The sequence below is a fragment of the Rhinichthys klamathensis genome, unplaced genomic scaffold, assembly GCF_029890125.1.
Source record: "Rhinichthys klamathensis goyatoka isolate OS25496 unplaced genomic scaffold, OSU_Roscu_1.1 h1tg000557l_1, whole genome shotgun sequence".
Classification (NCBI taxonomy): domain Eukaryota; kingdom Metazoa; phylum Chordata; class Actinopteri; order Cypriniformes; family Leuciscidae; genus Rhinichthys; species Rhinichthys klamathensis.
The window spans coordinates 946430-963202 of NW_026607025.1; the positions used below are offsets into that span (position 1 = coordinate 946430).

The following is a 16773-nucleotide window of genomic DNA, read 5'->3' on the forward strand; positions in this document are numbered from 1 at the left end:
GTACTGTTGGATTCCTTTTATATCATTTCTCATTTACCACCCTGCAGGGAGGGTCTACCAGCCTTCGCATGTCACAGAAAAAACCGCTGACCTGGTATTACAAAAGTCCAGTGATGGCATTGTGTGTGTGTGTGTGTGTGTGTGTGTGTGTGTGTGTGTGTGTGTGCGCGTGCGTGTGTGTGCAGGTGGGCGGCAGTTCCTCGGCCTCTCTGAACGATGTTTGATGAAAATTTATGTAATGAATTTCATATTTACGGCAGGGTGTGAATAATTTACAGCTTCTGTGTACATGTATGAGGAGGATTAGTAAAAATAACATTCACTACTAAAACCTGCAAAATAAATATACAATACATGATTAATAAACCATTTAGCAGCTGATTTGGGGAATGAAATGAAGACTAATGGTTAAAATGATTGTCTTGTGTAAACACTTAGAGTCTTTAGCGTCCTGAACGGACATATGGTATGAATTTCTCAAGTAGGATATGATCATAAATGACAAATGAATCAAATTTTCCATCAAGCTGTTTCTTGACAAGGTGCAGCCAAATGCCAGTACATTTCAAGTGACAACGTATGATTGCGTGTGAGCTTTGAACATCCTGTCTGTGATGCAGACAATTTGACGTTCAGCATCCTTGCAGGTACACAGGTGTGTCTCAAGCTCCTGAATGCCACCTGTGCTTTCGTGAATTAAAACAAACTAATCACTGACCATCTGGCAGCGGTCATATCCTGATCCTTTTCTAGTAAAAGATTTTTGCCTTGTGAGAAATTTGATGTCATCCATAACTTTATTCATGGGTATTTTTTTACTAATAATGCTTGACCCTGTGGACCTTTAGAAATATGATTCATTCAAATATTAAACCATTTGTCATCAAAAGGCTTTACAGTATTTATACAGTAGCCTAGTAGATGAGTCAAAAGTTCTGAAAAATGTGTAAAAAAAAAAAGAAAAACAATCAAACAAACGAAAAAAACTAAACTAATTCTATATGGATTTTAAAGGTTCACTAGGTAACTTTTAAATAAACAAAACTGCATTAATTTTGAGGAAGAACATTGTTTTGGTTGTGTCTGTGTGACTGTGCAGATGAATATGTTTTTTTCTCATTACTAAATAAAAGTTAGAGCGTTTATCCTACAACTGCTACACATTGACTACTAGATGGAAAGAATCTTAGCTGACTAACGTTAACTGTTAACGTTAAGTTAGCTGAAGACATTAAGTTACTGTAGCTAAAACCCATTAATATAGACACGATACTTTCTTGAAAATAAATTCCAGCACAGCACTAACCTTAAGTTACAACAACTCATAATGAAATGACCCTTTGAAGTAACTTAGATAAAGCTTCACAGACTTACAATTTATCTGTTCAGTAAAATTACCTTAACGTTACCTGTTGAGTAACCGCAATCTCCGGATCGTTTTTTCAACATTTCAAGTGCCTCAGTTCGCGCCATCTCCGAAAAGCCAAGCCACTATTGATTCTCGTTTTATTACGAGCTCTGTACGTTAACGTTAGCCTCTGTTCGGTGTTTCTTTTAAACGGGTGATTGGAAGTTCAAGAATTAGCGAGTTCCTTGTCAACCTTTCTCGCATGTTGTGACGACTAACCTATAGCCTACAATCCCACACCATACACGAGTCAAAGGCTGCGTCTGAAAACTTTTTTTCCGAAGGCTAGCGTATTTTAACAACTGTTTTCAGAGGGAGGGCTTTACGTTTTACCGGTCGCCGAGAGTTGAAGAATGTTCAACTTTTTGGGTAAAACATGGGTAAAACGCAGCGCTCATCACTGTCACTTTTTACTCAGCCGTCCAATCACAGTGGAGGAGGGGCGGGACAATTACAACACCGACCAACCGCCACACTGCCTGCACAACAGCAACAGATGACAACAAGAAGCATAATAACGGAAAATAATTTAAAACAAGAACGAGAGCAAATACTTTACATTGTTGATATTGCAACAATAGCATACAGAAACAAACTATCTGTGAAATGAGATACTAGGGCCGTTCACATCAAGGACGATGACTATAAAGATAACGATAAACATTCTAAAAATCGCTCTCCATATTAAAGAATACCAGAGTTCACACTACAACTATAACGATAAAGATATATGAGGAATGATATCGTTGGGATCACTTTCAGAACGATTTTTTCCCCAGCTGTCGAACTATAAAACACTGACAGCCAATCAAAATCCACTCGAATTTAAAGGGCTCGCGAGCATTTAAAATGCAGACGACATTGTGGAAAAGTTAATCGCCGAGGTACAGAAAAAAACAACACTCTGTTTGACAAGTCAAATCCCCTTTTCAAGGATATGTTAAAAAATGGATATATGGAAAGCAATCGGTCGTATCCTTGGAATAAATGGTGAGAATTAACGATGAGATTGTTATGCAGGCAGGCTAGCAAATCGTGTAACAAAATTACCTCAGGTATCCTGCACTAGTTTCCACAACATTGTATTGCTTCCTTTGAAGTTGCAGTGAAAAAGGAGTTGTATATAAAGGTGTTGACTAGGCGTTGTTTTTATTCCACTATTGACTTCATCAGCTAAATTCACTGTTAGATTAGATTGATTATAATACTAGATTCACTGTTTAGATGTGCCCGAAACGTAGCATGCTGAGCTGTTAATAGCAATGCTGTTAAAATGTTGTAAATACAAGAAACTGATATTGATTCATTCAAAAGTGTGATAGTCTTCTTCAATAGATGACAACTCTCTAATCAGAGTGACGGATTCTCCCAACTCCTCTTTCTTTTAATAATAATAATAATAATGCCCTTTTCACAAGATGTAAAATAAGTCTTTGATGTCCCCAGAGTGTGTATGTGAAGTTTTAGCTCAAAATACCCCACAGATATTTTTATATAGCATGTTTAAAGTTTTTGAGGGTGAGCAAAAACGCACCGTTTTTGTGTCTGTTCCTTTAAATGCAAATGAGCTGCTGCTCCCAGCACAGAGGGCAGACCTTCAAGAGCTTGTGTCCTTTTACCTCACACAGACATGCACAGGCAATTTCAAAAACGTTTAGCCTTTTGTGTTCAAACCAAAGTCAGAAAGATGGAGAGACTGAAGAAGAAGTGACAACATGTAGACAACAGTTCCTAATGGTTAGTTGGTGAATTTCTGTAGCTTATGTGTAGTAATCCGGGGGCGGGTTTATGTAAATTTTAGGGTTAGTGATGTCACTAACCAGGGAGAAATGCCGTGTAGTCCTTACCAGCCTTTTGTTGTAGTCCTTCAAAAACAATTTATTTAAAGGTGACCTATAATTCAAAATTGAATTTACCTTGGTATAGTCAAATAACAAGAGTTCAGTGCATGGACATGACATAGAGTGAATCTCAAACTGGACTGTTTTCGCGTTCTCATTTAATTCACGTTTATGAAAAACACCCCTGAAAAACGGTCGGTTCTCCACACAATACCGACTGTGACGCAATAGTCGGGATCATTAAAGGTGCTCTAAGCGATGTCATGTGTTTTTTAGGCCAAAACATTTTTTGTCACATACAGCAAACATCTCCTCACTATCCGCTGGCTGCCTGTCCCCTGAACACACTGTAAAGAAACGCGATCTCTGTAGACAGCCCATGCTTCACAAACAGCACCAAAAACAAACTGCAGCGACCCGCTCCCCAAAACATAACAAACTGTTCCAGCCAATGACCGACAAGAAGGGTTTGGGGGTGTGGTTTGGGGGGTTAGTGTGCGGATGAGGAGGAGGGAGGGTCTAGCTAGCCTCCGTTTTGTTTGACAATAGTTCGAACGTCAACAAGAAGTGACGTCACCCAGGATCGCTTAGAGAACCTTTAATATGTACGCGTCCAAATATTTGCATAATGCCAGCCCTCAATGCCAGGCGGAACTGCGCAGCCGAAGCATGGCAGTTGCTCAGTGTGGATGTACACATGAACACAAAAGTATTTTTTAGTTCCTTCATCTGAGCCTCTGAAGAAACAATGGGTTAATTTTATTTTCTCTGGAAATTTCCAAACATTTCACGAGTGTTTCCTCAACTTGGGCCAATACAGAGCTGGCCTCGGATCGAGCTACCAAGCAACACTTTCTGATGTGTAATTGTTCAAGTTCAGACAGGTAATCTTTCTCTCAAAATCGTTCAATACTGTTAATGCTTCAGTAAGTCAAGCCAGTGACTAAAATATCAGCTTCACATCGTTTCTTTTAGTAGGATGAAAATAATCGTATTTAAATTGTGAACAAATTATATACAGAAAGCGATCAAAGAACAATCTTTCCACACAGCGTGAGTTTATCTGGACACTTGCCAAACTCGTTATGAAATCAATGACGCACGTTACTGCACAACGAAGCTCTTACTGTATTTACATCATCGTGTTTGCATTGGTGAAAGCAGAGAGAGTGCAGAAACTGCTTTGCAATGATAAGATCTTCATTCTCGCGATCAACACACTGTCATCTGCTCAATGCTCATCACGGCAACATTTTATGTGATGGGAATAGATCTAAATACTTTAAAAACATCTCACGATTCGTTAATCTCGATAGCTGTTATAGTAAAAACGTATAATAGCAGTAGTAAAAGTATTCGGGAAAGAGTTTCACATGTAATGCGTAGCTATTTCATATGCAAGCATGTCAGCCAATCACAGCAGTGGCCGCGGTTACACTGAATCCCACAGCAGACACGCCCCTTCAAACAGAGTGTTCAAATCAAAGGCTAAAAGCAGGCTAGGAAAAATGCCATTTATTTCTAAATTATGATAATTTTTTATCTAAAAAACATACTAACATTATAAGGGTAACCCAGGAAACATTATAAAATAAAAAATAAAAAAACATTCTAGGGCACCTTTAAAAGAAAATATCTCCCTTTGCTTTGAACTTTGAGCGTTGTAACTTTCCAGATGTTGTTTATGCTCAAACAGCAACATTAGGCTACACACTAACTAAAGTTAGAAAAGTGAAATCATATTCAACCACCCCTTTAAGGATATCGTGCACCCAAAAGCGCCTTGTTCTTTTGATGTTTTTGTGTAATGTAAAGCAGCAGCAGGTCATCCATTTTCGCTACTTTGAAACCACAGCCACAAACCACAATAAAAATACCGTTATCGTTCGTTGGTGAGGACGCGAATATAGTTATCCTTCTTGGTGTGAATGGGCCTGACTTGCCTCGCTTGGCAATGACTTGGCAATGACTTTGCAGGCAGAGTTCACGCACGACTGTATAGCCTACCTCACGAAACTGATTTCGGAGTTCGGACAGATGAGGCAGCATAACGGTTTATTTATCTACAACAAAATAGAGCAAGCTTTGGTGAGAACTAAGCGAATATTTAATATCTATAATAGTCGTTAGACATCAGAAGCGGAAAACGTTACATTACACACAAACTGACAACCAACCGCAATTTTCAGACGCCATCTTTCCTTTCTCAATCTCAACTGTCACACAATGGAAAGCAAAGCACAGCACAGGATTTTGGGATATCAGCGGAGGAAACAACATACAACTATGCTGCCGCAGTGCCGTCATAAATCGATCAGATGAAGGCATCTAGGAGAGAGGAATTCAGTGAAGCTAACATAGGATTCAGATAATGGGATAATGCATGATAATGCAGCCTCCGAAAGCAATATTTTTTAAGTTTTCGGAAGCAGCCAAAGTAGTAGCAACTTTTCTCTAGATACAGATTTTTTTTTTAAATTAAACTTCAAACAAACAAAGTCAATGATCAGTCAGAACATCAACAATACATAAACACATATAAAAACAAACAGACAGAGGGAGGCTATAAACATTATGTAAAAATATTAAAGGACTCACAAACAGAAATATTTTATATGTATTATATAATTATATATATATATATATTATGCACTCGTATATAATTATATACATATATAATATACTTTTAAACGCACAGCAGTTATAAATATGCATTCATCTGTAAACATCCATATGATCATAATTGAAAAATGTTATTTTCCTTTTCAAATTAAGATATACAAAAATAAAATATGAAACACCCTTTTATCTAAAGGCTTATGAACATATAGCCTAATACCTATAATTTAACTCAAAAAGGGAATATTGACAGGGCCCAATTTATTACTAGACACAGTAGATAGGAAGACTGACAGGCCATCAGACAGAAAGTAAATTTAGGTACTCCTTTGTAAATCATTGTTCAATCAACAGCAAATATCATAATTTGATGATATTGAGAGCTGCCCAAGCATTCAAACAACTTCTCTCAGTAGCACAAAAGTTCCTCCAAAGGCAAACATCAGGTTTTTGATGTGCATGTAAAGCGAGATGATGGCTCCACCTCTTTGTGGCACCGCAAACGCAAGTTGACAATGTAGAAGAAACAGCTGTTCTTCAGAAATACCCTTACATGAAACAGGGCACAGTGTTGGCAAAGGGAGGGAACAAACATATAGAACATTGATTAGATAAACCAACACTGCTGTAGTGCTGTGAGTTTCTATTGACACTTCCTCATTTGACATGAATGTTATGTGTCTACAGTATAAGTCAAGACTGCAGTACATCGACTCGTTAATCAGAAGTGCTGAGTTCAAGTCAGTTCAAGAGTTCTGCTGAAAAGAAAAACTAAGGAAAGTGTAAAATCTGACCATTGAGTTGAGGACAAAACTGTAGATTTGACCAATTTACTACAATTTGTGACTCATATCAAATTCTGAATCATTTGTAAACTACAGAAATGTTGAACATTACATTACTGCAGTAGCCGGTCCAAAACTCTGAGACAACGCTGAAACATGAAAGCTTAATGTTATGAAGTAAAAATCTTATGCACAACATAAGAAACATGTTGTGCATTTGTTTGAGATCATTGATCAATAAAGAGATATAAAGCACAAAGACACTGTTGTTAAAGGGATAGTTCACCCAAAAAGGAAATTCTGTCATCATTTAGTCACCCTCAAGTTGTTCCAAACCTGTATGAATTTCTTTCTTCTGCTAAACACAAAAGATATTTTGAAGAATGTGGGTAACCAGGCTTTTCACACTTGAACTACTTAACCCTGGGTCATTTGGCTCAGGAGCTACGGCTGGGATCGTGTGACAGTGAGTCCCTTTGAAGCTGCATTGAAACTGCAATTTAGATCTTCAGACCGTTTGACATTGAAGTAGCCTAGCTAGCCCACGAGAAAAATCCTGAAACGTTTTCCTCAAAAACCTTAATTTCTTTTCGACTGAAGAAAGAAAGACATGAATATCTTGGATGACATGGGGGTGGAGTAAATTATCAGGAAATTTGAATTCTGGAGTGAACTCATCCTTTAAGCACTCGCATCGTATTTTTTCCCCCATATGGGAGTCAATGGGGCCTTGGGCCTGTTTGTTTACCTCATTCTTCATATTCTTTGGAATTCAGCACAAGAAAGAAATTAACACAGGTTTGGAACAACCTGAGGGAGAGTAAACGACGACAGAGTTTTCATTTTTGGGTAAACTAGCCGTTTAATCTACGAGTTAAGGAAGAACGGACCTTTGACAAAAAAAAAACCGGATTCTTCCTGTAGGGGGCGAACGGAGGCCCAGAAACCCTCATTGACCCGCATTCAAATAACGTTTTTTTTTGTTGTTGTTGTTGTTGTTGTTTTTGCTCTAATAAAAAAATTAATCGTTGAATTAAATCCATTCGAGAATCGTTAACTGACACACAAGTTAAAATCCTGCAAAAAACACATTAAAAATCCCCTCCTCAACTCATTCAAACAGAGAGGTAAGATGTGACAATGTGTTGCTTGAAGCTTCTGTCAGGTTCAGGAGAATGATTTCAGCTGAATTACACTGAAACTCTTTAATAGCCATTGCATTTCAAATATGTGTTGCGGAGTAAAAATATTTACTTGACAAACTGTGACACAAGCTCCACCCATTTATTTGAAGACGCTATTTTGTTCAAATGCCTTTCTACCCACTTTTTTTTATTCTTTCCCATAATGCTTTGTAGAGTTGTGAGCGGAAGTACAACACGTTTATGCGCTTATTCAAAACGTCCAAACAAACCATGAAGCTTAAAATTCATTTTTCGCATGCTTAATATTACTGAGCATCTAGCGTTATTTGTGGAAAGTCGTTATTAATGGGTAAGTCATTACATTTGGGTTAGTTATTAAACTAGTGTTGCTCCTCTCTGCAGTAAATGTTTATTTAATTAAATCAATATTTGTCACGTTGTTTAACCGGTATTATTATAAAAAATAAGCCGGCAAAACCTTTCGAGCTTTAAACATACACCACAAATAGTTATTCTAAGATCGCATTTCACACTTATTTTGCTGAAGCGTGGACTTGACTCGAATTATTATACGCGTTATTACTGTAAATGCTCACTCATTTATGTTTTGATCTCGAGTGGAGATTTATACTTGCATTTATGTCAGGCATTAAAAGTATTTATTTATTTTGCATGCATGAGAAGTTAATGCATACCTACATGTAGTCATCTACTGTAAGTTTTGCATGCATTTGGTGTGCATTGGAGGTTTGTGCACGTGTTTAGATACTTACAAAATGTTTGCATGCATATGCTTTATGCTGTGTATTGGTGGGTTATGCATGCATCCTTTAGAGGATTGTTCATGCATTTATGTCATATATTGATTTGTTCATCAGAGCACAATGACAGATGCTCTCAGGAGGTGGATGGAGACAGTTGTGGATCCTCCACCGCAGCTTCACCGGAGATGGACCGAAACCCGTCGCCTCCACCCGAGGAAGATGAGACTGAGGCCGGTGAAGAGGCGGACGCCATCGGTGAGACGGTGTACAGCAAACACTGGCTCTTCAGCACCTTGACCCGCCTTATTCAGGTATCTCAGTCATTGGCTTGCATAATGTTGGTTATTAAAAATGACATTTTATGTCAAATAAAACCACACATACAATATTACAAAAATAAAACATAAAGAACGTAATTTTTAATAAAACACAAATGACACCTGCCCCTTCATTTCTTTCTTAATATGTACTTTAATTACCTTATAGATGGTGACAGATCAAGAAAGTGGACAGAGTGATTCTTCCATGGAACTGACGGATGATCTGGAAGAGGATTTGTGTAAAGTATGGGACATGGCTATGGATAAGGTAAACTGTAACACACTGCATTCAACACCCTCCTACATAGCCATCATCATCTATATACACCTTACATGCTTTTTCTCTCCAGGACGTGGCTATCTTTCTTCAAGAGTTCAAGGCTCCAGACATCTTGCTGGGTGTGATCGCAAAGTCACGCAGTCCACGGCTCACTGTACGTCATTTTACCACTGTAACTTCCCTACATGCTGCTTGTACAGTATGCTGAATTATATATCATATTTTCCTTGCTACTTGCTTATGACTTCATACAATTACCCAGAGCGTTTGTTACAGGAAATCTGTGTTGGAATTCTGGGTAATATGGCCTGTTTCCATGACACATGTGTCTTTCTCAGCCAGAACTCTGACTTGGGGTGAGATGTACACTCACTCACACACACACACACACACACACACACACACACACACACACACACACACACACACAGAGAGAGACAGAGAGAGAGAGAGCATCTTTTTCCCTTTCTGTTTCTCTTCAGGTTAATTGAACTAGTTTTGTAAATACAGTACTACTAACTAGGCTATGTTAAATGAAACCATGTTTGACATGTTCTCTGTATATCTCAGCGCTGTGTTACTTCTGCTTCTTGGAGACAATGACCCACCTACACTCTTGGAAACTTGCAGGTCAGTTCTGATGAAGCCCTGTTACAAAACTCTAAGCACATTTCTCAATATATGACGCATTAGACTTTCTCTGAATGGCGGTGTGTGTCTTTTTCAGGCTTCTGCTAACATGCATGTCTCAGCCTGATGTCTCCCCGCTGTGGCTAGAGAGGATACAGCATCAGCCCGCAGTGTGTGGCAGTCTGTGTTTCATCATGAGCAGCTCCACCAATGGTCAGTGATGTTTAATGATGTTGCTAATGGTACTTTCAATGAATAGGGCAAAAAAAGGTTTTCATTTTTTTTAAAGTTTTTTTTTTTTTTTTTTTTTTGCAGTAAACATTAAATAAACATGTAAGACGTATTGTTTATTATATATTTATTTAAATTTCCGTGTGTGTGTTTTGTATGGTTTTTAGCAATAAACATTAAATATGTTTTCCTTTGTTTTTATGTAATATAAAATTAATTTATTTCTGAATTTTCAGCAGCCATTACTCAACTGGAGTATTCCTTCATTCAGAAGGATCATGAAATAAACTTCAATAAAATAAACTTGTTGCAATAAACATTAAGTAAACATTAAAAAAAATTATTATTATTAACTTTTTAACTAACTTTATTGTTATTTTTTGGTTTAAGCATTAAACATGAAATAAACATTTAAATTTATTATTAACTTGTTTTATGAACTTTTATTTATTTTCTTATTTTTGTTAGCTTTTTTTAAAATAAACATATAAATAATAATAATTATTATTATTAACTTGTTTTATTAAGTTGTATTTATTTTATTATTTTTGTTTGCTTTTTTAGAAATAAACATTTAAAATAATAATAATTATTATTATTAACTTTTTAATTTATTTATGTGTGTGGTTTTTATTTTTGTTTGTTTTAAGCAATAAAAATGAAATAAACCGATTAAATTATTAACTAACATATTCTTTAATTTTTCTTAACTTTTTTTCACTTACTAGTCTGGGACTTAACATTTTATATTTTCTATAAATTTAAGGAAGATAATTGTTTGATTATTTTTCTTACTATAACTTAATATAGCTAATTAAGATATTTTGCCCATTTTTAAATTGTTCATATTTAATATATGAAATAATATATAATAAAGTTAATATTCTAGACTCTATTCTATAAAATTCTATTCTAAGCTAGTATCTCTCTCTCTCTCTCTCTCTCTCTCTGCAGTGGATTTGCTGGTTAAGGTTGGGGAGCTGGTGGATAAGCTCTTTGATGAGGATGAGGAGATAATGAAGAGTTGGGTGTCCACCCCACCCAGCGAGAGTGACCCAAACAAGGACATACAGCAGGACATCGCGTCCTCTCTGCTTGAGGCCGCCACGCAGCTTAGGTGAGACATATTAATTAAAGTCATGTGACCTTCTGCTCATCTGTCTGTCTGTCTGAGGTGTTTACCAACCTATTCATTCCTCTGTCTGCTGCTAGATTAAGAGAATATGTTCCCCCTGGATTCACATCAATGTTCATTTTCAAAATATGAATTAAGGGTTATTCAAATGTTTGTGTTGTAGGTCAGAGAGTCCAGAGGCTCTTGAAGTGTATCTTCATTCTCTCCAGCTTCTCACTACAGTAGAAGAGGGCATGCAGGCTCTGGGTGAGACCCACACACACATACTGGCCCTCACTGTTCCCTGAAAATATTCTGTTGTTTTTAGCATGTGTATTTTCTTAGGGACAATTATGTAATCATCATACAGATGTACATATATTTCTTTTAGATAAACTTAGATGTTCCTTCTCTGATCATCTCTAATGCTAAAGGCTACATTTATTTGATCAAAAATACAGTAAAAACAATTTTAAATAACTGGTTTCTATTTGAATATGTTTTGAAATGTAATTGATTCCTGTGATCAAAGCTGTATTTTCAGCATCATTACTCCAGTCTTCAGTGTCACATGATCCTTCAGAAATCATTCTAATATGCTGATTTTGGTCTATAGGTCCTGGGTTCAAATCCCGACCAGAATCTAGACCAGGGGTTCTCAACTCTGATCCTCAAGGTCCACTTTCCTGCAGAGATTTGCTCCAACCCTAATCAAACACACCTAGTCTTCAGGATTTCTATAAAGTTATAGGCAGGTGAGTTTGATCTGGGTTAGTGCTGAACTCTGCATGAACGTGGACCTTGAGGGCCAGAGTTGAGAACCCCTGGACTAGGGTTTGGAGGATGAACATTTAAAAAATTAGAATTATTAGTGTGTGTGTGTGTGTGTGTGTGTGGATGGCAAGAGATAAATCGTGGGTAGATATGGAAGGTATGGTAATAATACGGGAAATATATATATTGTAAAGATATGGTAAGAAATGGAGTTTAATACATAATCAAAAAAAGAATAGTAAGATGGGAAATAATATTTACAAGGAAAAAGGTACAAAAAACGGCTACTTTTTTCAGTATTTGATGAATTGAAAGTTAAAAATAACAGCATTTATTTGAAACAAATATTTTGTAACATGTCTTTACTGTCATTTTTACTCGATTTATTGCATGCTTATTTACTAAAAGTTTTCATTTCTTAAAAAAAGTTAAGTTATACGTGAATAATGAAAGAAAATGGATGTTTCTTTCCATTAAAAGATCTCACTTTATTTTTTGACTGCCCATGTAAAAGGTGTGTGAAATTTGTGGCAATGTTTTGATACAAAATTCTTTGTCCTCAGTATCAGATGGAGCGTGTGGTCGTGCGGTGTGGACATTTGTGTGTAAGATCGTGTGTGAGGATTTCTGTCAAGCGGACGACCCTCCTCTGATCCTGCAGGAGCAGAAAGCTCTCCTGGCCCCGGCACTCGCCCTGCTGTCTGCGTTACACTCCAGTCTGCAGATGGATATCAGTACGAAACACACACTGAAATAACACATCGAATTCAAATTATGGAGGCAGTGTTGTTTGTTTAAGGTTTGCTATTTCAGGTTCAACGTCTGTTTATTCATCACAGGTGCAGAATTATTAGGAAGTCTTATTCGCATTCTGCAGTTCAACGCTGAATGCCTTCAGAGCCGGACAGCTGGAAACTCTGAATCAGAGGAGAGACAGAAAGAAGAAGAGAAACTAGTGGAAGATGTTCAGCTCAAAGCTTTAGTCGAAACCACAGCGGAGTTCCTCTCAGTCGTCCTTATGGAACTGACTAAGGTGAAATTGCCAGCTATCCAGTTTTCAAATGTATTAATAAATTATTAAAATCTAACCTAAGATATGTTATATAAACTTATAATATACTATATTATAGGGTTCTTTAAATCCTGCCCTGGAGGGCCACTGTCCTGATCAAACTCACACAAACCCTGATCAAACTCACTTACCTGTCATATTCTAGTAACTCTGAAGACTTTGAGAAGCTTGTTCAGGGACTGGAGCTAAACTATGCGGGGCAGTGGCCCTCCAGGACCGGATGTGAGGAACCCTGTTATACTATATAATAGAATATAAATTAAATAAAAAAATATTATTCTATATTACTATATTACATTGGATTTATTATAAAAATAAAAGTTAAATAAAAAATGTAAAGCTATTATGTTTACAGAATAATTCATAAATGGTTAAATATTCAATGTAAACAGTATAAATTTCATTTCAAAATACTGCATGATATTATAAAGTAAATTTAAGAAATTAAATTGAAAGTGTAAGATACATTGTATCATATATACTACATTAAATTTTGGGAATGTAATTTATACATTTGTTATATGGAATAATATAATGTAGTACATGATATAATATACCTTGCATTAGAATTTAATAACTTGTAATTATTTTGTAAACTTAATGGCTTTAAAACAAAAAAATGTGGAATTAAATTTAATGATGATTCTAATGCAAGATATATTATATCATATACTACATTATATTCTATATTATAAAAGTAAAAAGTACACTCGAAAATATATTATATATAAAAATTGTGAAAATTCATTTAAATCTTCAGGATCTTTTATCATTGGTAGTCAAGGAAGGGCATCTGACAGAGAGAAGCTGCGTGTCTGCTGTTGCCACACTCGTACCTCAACATATAACAGCTGTACGTTCTTCTCTTTCCTTTTTCTTATTTGTCCTTTTCACTGCTCCCTACAGGCTCTGATCAGTCACGGTTCTTCTCGTCTTTTCTCCTTCTACAGGTCCGGCACCTGGTCGGCTTGTTGTCAGAGGTGGAACCGAAACTGGCAGACATTATAACAAAGGACTTTTCCATTTCATCCAATGTGTCAAGCTGAACTCGGCTGGACAAATCCAAAGTGTTCTTTAGCTTCAAGTTCTCAGACCCAAAACACTGGAGATGAGTTTCTTATCTCCTTGTGAACGGACTTATCCTTGGTTTAGATTTTCCTAGTAATTGCTAAACCTTAAAAATGTTTAAATTGTGTATATTATTGTTTTGTTTGTATACACAGACATCTCTATTTAGTAAACATAACCTGTTTTGTAGATTCCTTTTTTTGTACGTGTCCTAAAATAATCACTTTTATTTTGTTTTCCCCAAGTGCAAAAAATAGTTAATTTTCATTACGCTTCACACTAAAAGATTTCACACATTACCGAAAGGTCACTCAAAGCTTTTAAAACTAACTTCCAGCACAAGATAGCGATCATGACGGTTTTTTTTTACGCACACTCGTCTTCGTACACTCGTGTTTACTGATGTTCCCTGCTCAAAAACCCCCGTCAGGTGGCCCTCAAACGTGCGCGTCCCGGTTGTGATCGCCTCCCTCATTTGCTTTCCAAATAGCCTGCGCCATCAGAACGGGGAGAAAGGGACTACTGCGCACTTCCCGCGTGTGTGTGACGCCAGCAGGAATATAGCAGCTCTTTAATTAAGAGTTGGGATTGATATGCAGAGCGCGCTGCATTCTTATGGAAATGTGGCGTGTAGGAGGAAGACCTGAGAGAGACACGGCAGACACTCAGCTGGGATCTCGACATGGACTGAATGGAAAGGAGACGGGGGGCTAATTTTAACCATGTTTGCGTGATTCCGAGCCCCTGGCTTTTGTTGTTTTTGAGGGAATCTTAGTTGGCCTGAAAAGGCCAGATGCTCTGATATACAAGGACTTTTGATTGACATGTCTGTTTCGAGCTTCACCTGAGGCAGATCTGACAAACCTCGGGGTGAAGAAGCACTTGGGTTGGTTAGATCCAGACCGCTGCGTGTATGAGTGAACGCTCAACTAATACGAGTTGACGGAGGGCTGGTTGAGACGGAAGCAGTGCTGTTCATGTAGAAGTGAAAGCGTAACAGATGATTGACAATCATTAGTCTACTATGAGTAGATGTGTTTCTGCTCTGACAGCCGCAAGACTAGCCGAACGCTGTGAGTGTGTGTTAGAAATCAGGAATGGTGAGAGAACATTGTGCTTGGTACATTTTTCATCTTTAAAACAAGATTTGAAGACTACCTCTGAAAGTGATTGAAAGCAGACATGCTCAAAATGTTTTAGACCCCGTTTACACCTGTATTTAGCGTCGTCCACTTGTGATCGGATTGATGAAAACGCTTCTTAATACCAAGTAAAAATGGCTTTTATGGCTCTCTTTAAATGCGCACAAAACCCAAACCTCAAATGTCTCGCATTCAATAACTGAGCAATTTAATTAATTTTAAATGCATCAAGCAGAAACACACTTTTAACAGGGTGAAAAAAAAAAATAATTTGGAAAAAATTAATTTGGAGAAAAAGTCGACATCATTTTCTTGCAGCTGCCGTTTAGTTTGATCATTTTTTTTTTGCTATTTTATTTATACACTATTGTTCAAAAGTTTGGGGTTAGTATGATTTTTGTTCTTTAAAAAAACAACACTTTTAATCAGCTTGGATGCATAAAATTTATCAAAAGTGACAGTGAAGACAAAATATCTCTATTTCAAATAAATACTCTTATTTTAAATTGTCATAATTTTACTTGAGCATAAGAGAATTCCTTTAAAGACATTAAACATCTTTATGACCCCAAACTTTTGAAAGGTAGTGTGCATTTTTATTTAATTTTCGACATTTTTACAGTGAACGTGACATCAGCATTGATTAATTCATTGGTGCATAAAATTGGTATAAACCTCTTTTAATTTGGTTGTAAAAAATCAGTTCCAGTTCTATATTGTTTTCACATTTCCTGGGTGTTGTTGGCTTTAATTGTGGTCTAAAGGTCCAAATGCTTTTGGGGCCACTGGATGAATACAGCTAACATCACTGATCGCAAAGAACCCGAGTCTAAACCATGGTCATTATTTAGTCTTTACGATTGATTACCTCAGAAATTCCATGTGATGAATAGACAACTGCATCAGGTGGGAACTCGACAAAGCATGTCATTAAACATGAATGAGGTCTTTGGAGTTGTCAGTAGTCACGTGACACATGCAACCACACGTCGCCATTGTGCACTCTGGCACGTATACGTCTCTTTTTTCACTCGTTCGCCCAGCTGCTTGTGCGTTCAGAGCCTCTCATCTGAGCCTCCTTCAGCTGCTGTTTATCTCTCCTGTCAACAGCAGCACAATGAAACTTTCTTTCGGTTCACTCTGGTTTTCCCAAAATAACTCTGATGCCATCTCATAGGCTACTTGATGGTCTGTCCCAACTGTTTATAGATACATTCTGTTGTTATTTACTCACCCTCGTGTCGTTCCAAACCTATATGATGCGCTAGAATATATATTTGAGGAATGTTTTTCTTTCTTTCAATACAAGGACCACAAGGTTTATAGAGAGAACAGCTTTCAAACTCAAAAAATAATTTAAAAAACGACTTTAAAGTATCATAACTGTAGTCCATTGTCGACTCGTATACTAGATTCCAAATCTTTTAAAGCCATTTATGTGTGAAGAACAGAAAAATGAATTAAATTGTTATTCACTGCTAATCTCAATTGTTTTTGCATTCAGATTAAGAAATTATGTATTGACGTCTCACACCAAGTGATAACAAACTAAATTTTGGTTAAATGAAACTCAATTAAAC

At 36.8% G+C, this 16773-nt stretch overlaps 1 protein-coding gene across 2 annotated transcripts; it reads left to right on the top strand.

The window, feature by feature from the left end:
• Positions 1-8002: 8002 nt before the first annotated feature.
• saal1 (serum amyloid A-like 1) lies at positions 8003-14242 on the top strand. 2 transcript variants are annotated; one of them, XM_056239287.1, is made up of 13 exons: positions 8003-8147; positions 8677-8873; positions 9049-9150; positions 9233-9316; positions 9439-9518; positions 9733-9792; positions 9890-10005; positions 10978-11140; positions 11322-11404; positions 12475-12645; positions 12751-12944; positions 13744-13836; positions 13934-14242. In XM_056239287.1, exons 1-13 carry the CDS (start codon positions 8144-8146, stop codon positions 14027-14029), a joined length of 1443 nt encoding a protein of 480 aa, XP_056095262.1. In that variant the 5' UTR covers positions 8003-8143; the 3' UTR covers positions 14030-14242. The 2 variants fall into 2 exon arrangements, with proteins under 2 accessions (XP_056095262.1, XP_056095263.1); XM_056239288.1 differs by having other exon boundaries at positions 12481-12645.
• The last annotated feature ends 2531 nt before the right edge of the window (positions 14243-16773 follow it).

Excerpts from the sequence above, each read along its gene's own strand:
- saal1 (XM_056239287.1), top strand. Across the intron at positions 9,151-9,232 it reads GGGACATGGCTATGGATAAG|GACGTGGCTATCTTTCTTCA; the intron begins GTAAACTGTAAC and ends TTTTCTCTCCAG. Across the intron at positions 12,945-13,743 it reads TCCTTATGGAACTGACTAAG|GATCTTTTATCATTGGTAGT; the intron begins GTGAAATTGCCA and ends TTAAATCTTCAG.